The 12,119-nt window shown below is 38.3% G+C and overlaps 1 protein-coding gene across 1 annotated transcript in view; it reads right to left on the bottom strand.

Moving 5' to 3' along the window:
• RNF168 (ring finger protein 168) overlaps nucleotides 1-12,119 on the bottom strand; it is a 46,984-nt gene that overhangs the window by 24,867 nt on the left and 9,998 nt on the right. Inside the window, exons 3-4 of the mRNA XM_002916758.4 lie at nucleotides 5,276-5,352; nucleotides 119-298 (exon numbers count right to left, since the gene is read on the bottom strand). Of these exons, the coding sequence (XP_002916804.1) occupies nucleotides 119-298; nucleotides 5,276-5,352 (257 nt within the window). The remainder of the gene's footprint in view (nucleotides 1-118; nucleotides 299-5,275; nucleotides 5,353-12,119) is intronic.

Here is a 12,119-nt window from a genome sequence, read left to right on the forward strand (position 1 = left end):
AAAAAAAAATTAAAAAAATAAAAAAAATAAAAAAACAAAAAAAGAAAGCAAGCAAGCAAAAGAAAACCACATAGTCAAAAGGAACATTAATACTTCAAAGTTCTCTCCTAAAACTTACAATATTAATGCTTAGCCTTCTTGCTAGTTCTTCATCACTTTTCAGCTGTTCTTCCATCTCTCTTCGCCTTTTTTCTGCCTGTTGTTTTTCCTCCTCTTCCTCCTCTGCTAATAATCTCTTTATGTATTCTTCACTGGCTTTGTTTTCTTCTTCCTCACTGGCTCGTCGCTCTGCCTCCACCTGAAACATGATTAATGAAGAACACTTCAGACTCTGAACTTTTTAATATACTTGCAACATTCCTTTCTTTTCTTTTTTTTTTTTTTTAAAGTAGGCTGCAATACCAGTGTGGACCCCAACACAGGGCTTGAACTCATGATCCTGAGCTGAGATCAAGGCCGAGATCAAGAGTCAGACACATACCCGACTGAGCCACCCAGGCGCCCCTACACTTGCAATATTTCTTAAGAAGAATGGTAAAAGTAATAAAAAAGAACAAATTGGCAGGAATTAAAATAATTCAAATGGAGTACAAATCTGAAGGCAAATTCCTGCAGAACAATTCAAGATGTCTCTTCAAGGAAGCCTTCCCCAGTCAGCCCAATGACATCTTGATCAAACCCCCATCCCTCTTCACCTCAGTCCTATCACACTCTCAACTACACTGTTACAGTATTTGTGGAAATGTCTCTAGTTAATACTTTTCCTTGGTTAACTGAATGCTATGTGCTAACTAACTTAAGCCTAGGTTTCTTAACCAAAACCTAGCAAAGGGGATGGAATGATAAAAATTGAGACTAATCAGGGTCTAACCCTATAGTTAGGAAGAATCCCTCAGGCAGAGTGGGCAGGAGTGGAATGGCAGCCTGAAGAAGCAACCACAATGGCGATTATGTGATCTACAAATGAGGAAACAGACATAGAAAAGCAAGTAACTTTCTTAGATCATTAAGTGGCAGAGTGGAGACTCCCAACTCAAATTCTAAGACTTAAGGTCATGCTTGTGGTCATTTAAACTATACTTCCTGAAAGAAATAATTCAAGAACCATTTTAGAAATCCAAAGGACTTGACTCAAGAATAAGTCCTTGATCCAATTCAAGTGTAGGAGACATAAGGGAAAGTCTGTTGAAGAGTAAGCTTTCTTGCTCTTAAAAGAAAGTCATAGGAAAAGACTGCTGCTTCTTCCTCTGCATGTTATATATGCACCTGAGGTTCAAAACTGTGCAGCCATTTTGCTATTAGCCTGAAGTAAAGTACCTGACAGAAATGGAGCTAGAACTCCGAATGAAACCAACCCTGAAGCCCTACCACCTCTGGAATTCCAGTTAACTACAATGTTCTTATTTAAGGTAGTTTAAGTTAGGTTTTCTTTTACTTCTGGTCAAAAGCATCTTTACAGAACCTGTTCTCACTACATTGTTGTGAGGACTAAATTATTCCTTTAAAACTCTTACTTAAGGGGGCACCTGGGTGGCGCAGTCAGTTAAGTGTCCAGCTCTTGGTTTCAGCTCAAGTCATGATCTCAGGATTGGGGGACTGAGCCCCATGTCAGCCTTCAAGCTCAGTGTGAAGTCTGCTTGAGATTCTCTCTCTCCCTCTCCACATCCTGGCCATGCTCTCTCTCTCTCAAAAAAATAAATCTTTAAAAAAATAAAATAAAATAAAACCCTTACTTAAGGACACTACTTAGACCATACGTTGACAATTAAGTTAACCATCGTTATTATTATTTTAGTTTTTCTGGAACGTACATGGTCCAATACAGTAGCCACTAGCAACAGGTGCCTAGTGAGTAGTTAAAATGTGACTAGTCCAAATCCAAACGTAGTACAAGTACAAAATACACAAAAGGTTTTGAAGACCAAGTAAGAAAAAATAATGTAAAATCCTTAGATGTTTATACTTAAAGACTTAATCATGTATAATCTGATATATTATTATATAGTTAATGCATATCATTTTACATACTTAATATGTTCTATACTGATTACAAGTATTTTAGATCACATGAAATATTTAACTGTGTTGAATAAAATATACATTAAAATTAATTTCATCTTTTTTTTTTTTAAAGATTTTATTTATTTATTCGACAGAGATAGAGACAGCCAGTGAGAGAGGGAANGAGAGAGGGAACACAAGCAGGGGGAGTGGGAGAGGAAGAAGCAGGCTCATAGCGGAGGAGCCTGATATGGGGCTCGATCCCATAATGCCAGGATCACGCCCTGAGCCGAAGGCAGACACTTAACTGCTGTGCCACCCAGGCGCCCCCCAACATCACCATCTGTTTTTTAAAAAAATCTCTAAAAAATGTGGCTACTAGAAAAATTTTAATTATAAATGGGCTCACATCCTATTTCTATTAGACAACACTGCTCTACACTAAGCAGGAGGGTAGTGAAAATATTAGGGCTCTCCAAGTATTAATGAAGTTCAGAGGCTCTTCTGTAAGCATTAGTCCCCTCTTTTCCCATTAGGTTCTTCACAATTAGCCCTTCATACTCACCTCATCTAAACTCATTATTTGTGTCCCCCCAAATTCTTATGCTGAAACCCTAATCCCCGATATAACAATATATGGAGGTAAGGGCCTTTGGGAGGTAACTGGGTTATAAGGGTGAAGCCCTTATGAAGGGAATTAGCACCCTTACAAATAAGAAACATGAGAGAAATAATCTCTTTCTCTGCCACGTGAGGACAGAACGAATAGGCAGCTGTCTACAAGCCAGGAAGCAGGCCCTCATCCAACAGCAGATCTGCCTGTGCCTCAATCTTTTTCTTCCCGGTTCAGAACTGTGAGAAATAAATTTTTTTTGTTTAAGCCACTCAGTTCATGGTATTTTTGGTATAGCAGCCCCAATGGAGTAAGACGCCCATAATCTACTACCCTTTTTCCATCCTTTAAGCTCAAAGCTTCAGGAAAATGAAAAAAATCTTTCATAATTAAATGCTTAAGAATCACTATCACAAAAACTAACTCAATGAAAACGTCACAAGTTAGCAAGATATAAAATTAATATGCAGAACTCAATTACATTCATATACAGAAATAATAACCAGTTGGTAGTTTTAACAATTGAGAAGACAAAAATGATGTAGAAAAATTGGCAAAAGACAAGGACAGTTCACCCAATTATAAAAATGTCCCTTAATTATATGAAAACATAATTTTCCTCATAAGAGAAATACCAAGTAAATCTACACAGAGATAGGACTTCCAGCTTCTAGTAATGATGGAGTAAAACACTGGTGGAAGGGATCTTCCGATAGAAAACCTGGACANGACATAAAAATGGCTAAGAGACTAGATCCTCAATGATCTCACCCCAAGGAAAGAGACAGTAATTACGTGGGGGAGAGAGGTGGTGTCAATCATAATGCAATGTATCGATGAATCAGATCGTCACACCGTAGACCTCAAATTGATACAATGTTCTGTCTCAATTGTATCTCTGTTAAAAAAAAAAAAAAAAATTTAAAAAAAAAAAAAAAAAAAAAAGAAAACCCGGACATTATACAATAAGCAAGTACCAAAGGAATCGGAGAGTGAACATAATCAGACAAACTGCTCCTCCTGGCTTTAAGCCTGGAGCTAATATAATCTAACACCTATGGAGGAAACTGACCCACACTTATGGTCACTTGATATTCTAAAAGGTTCACAGACAATTAACTGGGGGAAAGATGCTCGTTACAATACATGGGGGTAGAATAAGGGAATATTTGTAGGAGAAAAAAAAAAAAATCAACCTCAACCCCTACCTCATGTCATACTCAAAAACTAACTGAATGGATTATAAATCTAAAGGTAAGAACTAAAACAAATTCTAGAAGAAACTTTTGTGACCTTGGGTTAAGCAAAGTTATCAAATTGTATACCTAAAATTAGTAAATTTTCCTATTTTGAAATTTACTATAGATAAATTCTACCTCAATAAACTTTTTTTTTTTTTAAGATTTATTTATTTGACAGAGAGAAAGAGAGCACAAGCAGGGGGAGTGGCAGAGGGAAAAGCAGACTCCCCACGGAGCAGGGAGCCTGATGCAGGGCTAGATCCCAGGACCCTGGGATCATGACCTGAGCCGAAGGCAGAGGTTTAACTGATTGAGCCACCCAGGCACCCCAGCAAAAAAAGTATCTTCTTAAAAAGAAAAACGATGCCAATACCATTTCACACCCAACAGATTAGCAAAAATTCAAAAGCCTGACAGTACTGTATTGGCAAGGGTTCTTTGAAACAGGCATTCTCACTGGAAACGCAAAATGGTACCCCTATGAAGGAGAATTTGGCAGTTCTAACAAATCTATATATCATTTACCCAAAACCTGGCAATCTCACGTCTAGAAATTGACTGTGAAGACATACTTCTAATAATATTAAAATATATATGCACAGTATTGCAGTATTATTTGTAATTAGAAAATACTGCAACTATCTTACTCTCTCTTGAGTAATATGGAGTGATTTCCAGGGGCTATTATCAAGTAAAAAAAGCAAAGTTCAAAAGAATATAGTGTATGCAATATTTAATAAACAAGAGCAGTTATATATATATATGTTTATCTTTCAAAAAAAAACACCAAAGGAAGGATAAACTACACAGCGGTAAAACTGGTTATCTACAGTGTGGTAGACACAGGGTGGATAAGATACAGCAGGGAGTATCCTCTCTGAGAATAACTTTTTGTGTTATTTTTACTTTTGGGTGCATGTTAATATTCTACACATTCAAAAAATATACAAAGAAATTAATAAAGATGGGAAGGGAAAATTAAAAAAATCACTATCACATAAGAGCACCAATTATATATAAATAAAGCTAGTAACTATTGCAAACACATGTAAAAAACAGCCTTTGTAAAGGACATTAAAATTATCTATATTTCAATATATATTATTTATACAGACATATATGGGACACCTAGGTGGCTCAGTTAGTTAAATGTCTGACTCTGGATTTTGGCTCAGGTCATGATCTAATAAGGATTATGGGATCAAGCCCTTCATGGGGCACCACACTGAGTACTGAGCATGAAGCCTGCTTCAGAGCCCCTCTCTCCCTCTCCCTCTGCCCCTCCCCCCGCCGCAGCACACACATACACACTCTAAAAAAAAAAATAAGCATTTTTTAAACAAAGACAAAACTGTATGCAGAATCTGAAACTGAAAACAAAAGAGAATCTTTCCAAAAAAGATAACTACTTAGTACCTACCTTGCTTATCTCCTCTTCATATTCTCTTCTCAATTCCCCGGGTTTACTTAATATGCGAACTGGCTGACAGTCATCAACTGTTTCAGATCAAGAAATTAAAGAATATTATAAGCAACACAGAATTTTATGGCTTGCTTTTGTCTTTCATAAACCTATATTAATATGAAAATGTGAAATTAGAATGAATGTACAATTATTAATAGCTATAACAATATCTTCTCTATAGAGTGCCATTTTATTTTATTTTTTTTTCCTAAAGATTTTATTTTTAAGTAATCTCTACACCCAACATATAATTTAAACTTACAACCCCAAGATCAAGTTGCACGTTCTACTGACTGAGCCAGCCATGAGCCCCTATGAAATTCTACTTTATTTTTTGAAGATTTATTTATTTGAGAGAGAGAGAGAAAAAGAGAGAGAGAGAGAGAGAGGGAGGATGCACACGAATGGGGGGAGGGGCAGAAGGAGAAGATGACTCTTCCCTGAGCAGGGAGCTTAACATGAGGCTCTATCCCAGGACTCTGGGATCATGACCTGAGTCCAAGGCAGATGCTTAACCAGCTGAGCCACCCAGGCGCCCCTGGAATTCCATTTTGAAAGAAAGTCCAGGGGTGCCTGGCTGGCTTAGTCAGTGGAGCGGGTAACTCTTGATGTTGGGGTCATGAGTTTTCTTGCTTTAAGATTTTATTTATCTGGGGCACCTGGGTGGCACAGCGGAAGTGTCTGCCTTCGGCTCAGGGCGTGATCCCGGCGTTATGGGATCGAGCCCCACGTCAGGCTCCTCTGCTGTGAGCCTGCCTCTTCCTCTCCCACTCCCCCTGCTTGTGTTCCCTCTCTCGCTTGGCTGTCTCTATCTCTGTCGAATAAATAAATAAAATCTTTAAAAAAGATTTTATTTATCTATTCATGAGAGACAGAGAGAGATGCAGAGGGAGAAAGAGGCTCCCTGAGGAGCAGGAAGCCCAATGCAGGACTCAATCCCAGGACCCTGGGATCATGACCTGAGACAAAGACAGACACTTAACTGACTGAGCCACCCAGGTGCCCTGGGGTCGTGAGTTTGAGTCCCATGTTGGGTGTACAGATTACTTTAAAGAAAAGAAAGGAAGAAAGGAAGGAAGGAAGGGAGAAAGGGAGAAAAAGAAAGGAAGAAAGAAAAAAAGAAAGAAACAAAGTCCAAGGTTTTCTGGTTCAGAACGGCACATGAATACATATATTTATCTCTTGTTCTAGAACCTATTAAAATAACAGCATTAAAGGAATTTTTAAAAAGTAATCTTACAACAGCAAAGAGATTAAGGGTCAATCAGTAAACAAGAAACTTCAACAACTTTCTAGAAAATAGGAAGCTGATATAAAAGAGATGACATACATCAGAATGAAGAGAAATGCAACCCTCAGAAAGGAAGGTGAGGCGGGAGATCTGCCCCATATACCAGAAGAGCAGCTCGGGCTCAAAAACACAAAGCACAATACAAACCACAATGAGTAAGTAAGTGCAGGACAGGGAATTAAAAGTTCATGATCTGTTAAATCAGAATACTTGGCTGGTAGGCATTTCTTCCTAGATGTATGTATAAGTGCATATATGCATACCCAAAAGTTATTTTTTAAAGATTTATTTATGTATTTGAGGGAAAACACAAGAGCACTTGTGTGAGCAGGGGATGGGGAGAAGGAGAGCAGCAGATTCCCCATTGAGTGTGGAGCCTGACCAGGGGCTGAATCCCACAAACCTGAGATCATGACCTGAGCCAAAACCAAGAGTCAGACGCTTAACCCACTGAGCCACCCAGGGGCCCCTCAAAAGTTATTTTTTAAAGAAACTGAATTATCTGGACAGAGCCAGTAGAGCTAATATGAGAGGTGGTGACCCAGAGCAAAGCCCTCTAAAATCTGGCACTTCGGGTGGCAAAGCATAATGGCCAAGCATAACCTCAAACAATGTCTGCCAGACACCAATGCCAATATACGTACAAGGAGCGTTATTCTAGGCTCTCGTTTTTATTTTTATTCATTTATGTTTTTGAAGGCCCTCATTTTTAAATGTGAAAAGTAAAACCAAGGATCATCAGACATTTCAAACAAATCTACAGGATTAAAGAAACACTAAGCCACAGAGAGGGGAAAAAATCATCTCAAGTTAAATCTAGAAAAAGAGAACACAACTGCTTGTTTACAGGGGCAGCTATTACTCAACTCCAGCTGACTACTGCCACCAGGAAACTTAGGTCTGTCCTTGCCATATTTTCTGATTTTTTCAAAACAATCCAGAAATCCGTATTTTAAAGTGAAATCTCCCAATTTTAAATGTTGGCACTGAATGGGTCACAGAAAACATGTCTGTAGGCCTTACATGGCTTGCAGACCAGCAGTTTGGAAATTCACAGAAGAACTAAAAACAGTAATATAACTCCAAGAGGTAGCAATGAAGTATGCTAAATTCTTATTTTACCTGTTGAGGATTCATTTGAGGCAATACAGTGGGAAATACAGGAGAGAGAAGTGTAAGGCTCCTGAAAAAAATAGTAGGGGCTAGAAACAAAGCCCAAGAAGACAGGAGAGACAGCAGCACTTCAATTATGGCACTTCTAATAAAGGAGGATAGGGTATGTGTAGAGAGGTAGAGGTAGTGTAATACTGACGTGACAGTTTAGTGGTGGCAAATTTCTCCCATAAAGGGATAGATAATAAATATTTTATGCGTTGCGGGCAATGTAGTCTTTGTTGCAGTGACTCAACTCCTGCCATTGTAAGCACAAAACCAGCCATTGATATAGATGAGTGCCTCCGTTCCAATAATACTTCATTTACAAAAAAAGATGCAAGCCAAATTTGGCCTGACTCTTGATTTCAGCTCAGATCATGATCTCAGTGTCATGAGGCTGAACCCTGCCTGGGGCTCCACACTCAGCGAAGAGATGTCTCTCCCCCTCCCTCTGCCTTCCTCCCATTTCGCTCGCTCTCTAAAATAAATGAATGAATGAATAAAATCTTAAAAAAAAGATTAAAACGGTAAATTTTCTGTTATATGCATTTTACCATCATAAAAACAACAACAATCAAAACTTCTGTTAAAAAGAAAACCACAGAAGGATGGCTTGTTTCCTTCCCCTTCAGAGCAGCACGCTCTTTGTGGTCATTCTGTAGAACAAAAGCCACCTTGGATATCACCCATTGTTAATGTTTTGGGTGGCCACATTGGATTTTTACTTAAAGATTTAAAATGGCTTTGGAATAAGCATTTAAAAAGATTAGAAAAAAGAAAACCGCAGGGCTATAATGGAGACACATAAGGCCCCACATCAGTAAACCAGTATTTAATATCTAACCTAACTTCAGCTTCAACCCCCTCAAATGTAACCTTTATTTTATTTTTTTTAAAGATTTTATTTATTTATTCAACAGAGATAGAGACAGCCAGTGAGAGAGGGAACACAAGCGGGGAGTGGGAGAGGAAGAAGCAGGCTCATAGCAGAAGAGCCTGATGTGGGGCTCGATCCCATAACGCCGGGATCATGCCCCGAGCCGAAGGCAGACGCTTAACCGCTGTGCCACCCAGGCGCCCCCAAATGTAACCTTTAACCACCCAAACTGGAACTTCCTATAGACAATCCCCCAAGAGGCCCCTTCCCCATTAGAAGAGTGACCTTGCCTAAACATTGCATTCCTTGCTAATAAATTATTGTTTTTATTTTTAAAATATGTTTTTAAATATTTATGTTTGTTTTTATTTTAAATATCTGTTTTATTTGTTTTTATTTAAGAGCGAGAGAGAGTGGGTGTNGAAGAAGCAGGCTCATAGCAGAAGAGCCTGATGTGGGGCTCGATCCCATAACGCCGGGATCACGCCCTGAGCCGAAGGCAGACGCTTAACCGCTGTGCCACCCAGGCGCCCCTATTGTTTTTATTTTTAAAATATGTTTTTAAATATTTATGTTTGTTTTTATTTTAAATATCTGTTTTACTTGTTTTTATTTAAGAGCGAGAGAGAGTGGGTGTGGGGGGGGGAGGTGCAGAGGGAATCTCAAACAGAATTTCTAGTCGACTCAACACTGAGTGCCAAGCCTGATGTGGGGCTCGATCCCACGACCCTAAGATTGTGATCAGATTCAAAATCATAAGCTGGACTCTCAACCAACTGAGCTGCTCAGGCACCCCATTATTATTATTTTTTAAATGGCTCTTCTCTGCCTTTCCTTTCCTGCAGCTCAGAGAAGCCCTCTACTGCTTGCTGGATGAGATGCTGCCTGATTCATGAATCGTTTAATAAAGTCAATTAGATCTTCAAATTTACTTGGTTAAATTTTGTTTTTTAATAGTTCTATATGATGACAAACATCATAAAATTAAAAACAACAAACTGGGAGAAATTATTTGCAAATATATAAATCAATAGAGAACCGAATTAAATTAAATTACAATTTCCCACTGTATTTAATATTGCTGTCTTACAGTGAGTGTTCCTCCTGAGCAGCCAAGATTCACTACAGGAATTTTATCCTCATACTCTTTATTTTATTCTGAAAGAAAAATCCAAGTACATCAAAGAACTGAATGTTCAAAACTAGACCAAAACCAAATCACAATAAACCTAACTCGAACAATTAAGTCATCACTCAATTTGACTCTGCTTGCATCATCAGGGAAATAAAGTTTTCTTCCCCCAATTAAATTTGCTCATCTAATTTTCCTCTGAAGCCTGTAGGGTTCCTTGATTCTTCCCAGTTTCTGGTGGTTTACCAGCAATCTTTGGTATTCATTCGTTTGTAGATGCATCACTCCAACCCTAGGTCTTCATATAGTGTTCTCACTGTGAGTTTTTGTATCATCCTCCTTTCTTGTGTGTCTGTCTCTGTTCGAATTTCCCCTTTTAATGAGGATACCAGTCATAATGGATTAGGGCCCATAACACTAATGACCTAAACTTGACTACCTCTGTGAAGATTCTATTTCCAAGGAAGTTCTGAAGTATTAGAGGCTTGGACTTCAACATATCTTTTTAAGAAAACACAATTCAGGAGCGCCTGGGTGGCACAGCGGTTGAGCATCTGCCTTCGGCTCAGGGCGTGATCCCGGCGTTATGGGATCGAGCCCCACATCAGGCTCCTCCACTATGAGCCTGCTTCTTCCTCTCCCACTCCCCCTGCTTGTGTTACCTCTCTCACTGGCTGTCTCTATCTCATAAATAAATAAAATCTTAAAAAAAAAACAAAAACACAATTCAACATATAACACAATTGATCCTCACCGAAAAACTATAAAATATTACTGAGAGAAACTGAAGACCTAAATGAATGGAGCTATTTTGATGGGTACAAAGGCTCTATGTTGTTATGCTGTCAATTCTCCCCAAATTGATCTAAAGATTCAACACAACCCAAATCAATCCCTATTATGCTTTTGCTAGAAAAGGACAGGTTGATGAAAAAATCTATGTGAAAACAGAAAGGACCTAGAATACCCAAAGCAAACATGAAAAATAATAATAAAGTTGGAGAGCTATTACTATGTGACTTCAAGACTTTCTACAAAGCCACAGTAATCAACAGTATGATTTTAACATTAAAATCAACAAATCAATGGAAAAGAATAGACCCACACTGTATAAGAAAAGCCATTTCAACAAAGGTACAGGAATAAGTGATATCTGTATAGGAAAAAAAATTAACCTCAACCTCTATCTCACACAATATTCACAAAATTTGAAATGGATCATAAACCTAAAAATAAAAGCTAAAACTATAAAGCTTTTAGAAAAAAACATAGAAATACTTTATTTATTTATTTATTTAAGAGAGAGAAAGTGCAGATGTGTACGGGGGTGGGGGTGGGGGAGTGGGCAGAGGGAGAGAGAATACCGAGCAGATTCCCTGTTGAGCGCAGAGCCTGATGTGGGGCCCAATCGCATGACCCATGAGATCATGACCTGAGCCAAAACCAAGAGGTGGATTCTTAACTGACTGAGCCACCTAGGTGCCCCAGAAATATTTTAATATTACTACAGAGGATAAGGTTTTTTAGGACACAGAAAGTTATAACCATAAAAGTAAGTTTATTAATTAGACTTCGTGAAAATTAAAAATTTCAGCTCAACAGACTACCTGGCTGGCTCAGTCAGTGGAGTATGAGAGTCTGGATCTTGAGGCTATGAGTTTGAGCCCCATGCTGGATGCAGAGATTACTTAAAAAAAGAAATAAAATCTTGAAAAAAGTTTTCAGCTCATCAAGACACCATTAAAAAAATAAGCACAATAAATAAATAAATAAAATCTTTAAAAAATAATAACACAAAGATAACTCAAGAAGCAAAAGATTCAGACAGACACTTCATAATGGAAGATATATAAGTGGTCAATAAACAATAAGAAGAGATTCAACATCATCAGTCACCAGGAAATGCAAATTAGAACTACAATGAGATAGGACTACAAATCTATCAGAATGGTTAAAATTAAATAGATAACACCAAATGTTGCTGAGCATGTTGTAAATGAACTGAAGGTGTTTCTCCTGCCCCAATTCTATGTTGAAACCCTAATCCAACCCTATAGTATTTGGAGGTGAAGCTTTGGGGAGGTAATTAGGTCAGAAGGGTAGAGCCCTCCTGACTGGTTGTAGTGCCTTTACAAGAGGCCGGAGAGTGAGCTAGCTTTCCACCAGGTGAAGACATAAGCCCGAAGAGCACATCCACAAAGAACTAAGTCAGACAGCATCTTAATCTTAGACTTCCCAGCTTCCAGAACTATGAAAAAAATATATTTCTATGTTAAAGCCACCCAGTCTACATACTTTGTTACAGCAGCCCAAACTAAGATGGGCAGAAACCAGAATTTGTGAA

Source organism: Ailuropoda melanoleuca, chromosome 1 (assembly GCF_002007445.2).
Source record: "Ailuropoda melanoleuca isolate Jingjing chromosome 1, ASM200744v2, whole genome shotgun sequence".
NCBI classification, from domain to species: Eukaryota; Metazoa; Chordata; class Mammalia; order Carnivora; family Ursidae; genus Ailuropoda; species Ailuropoda melanoleuca.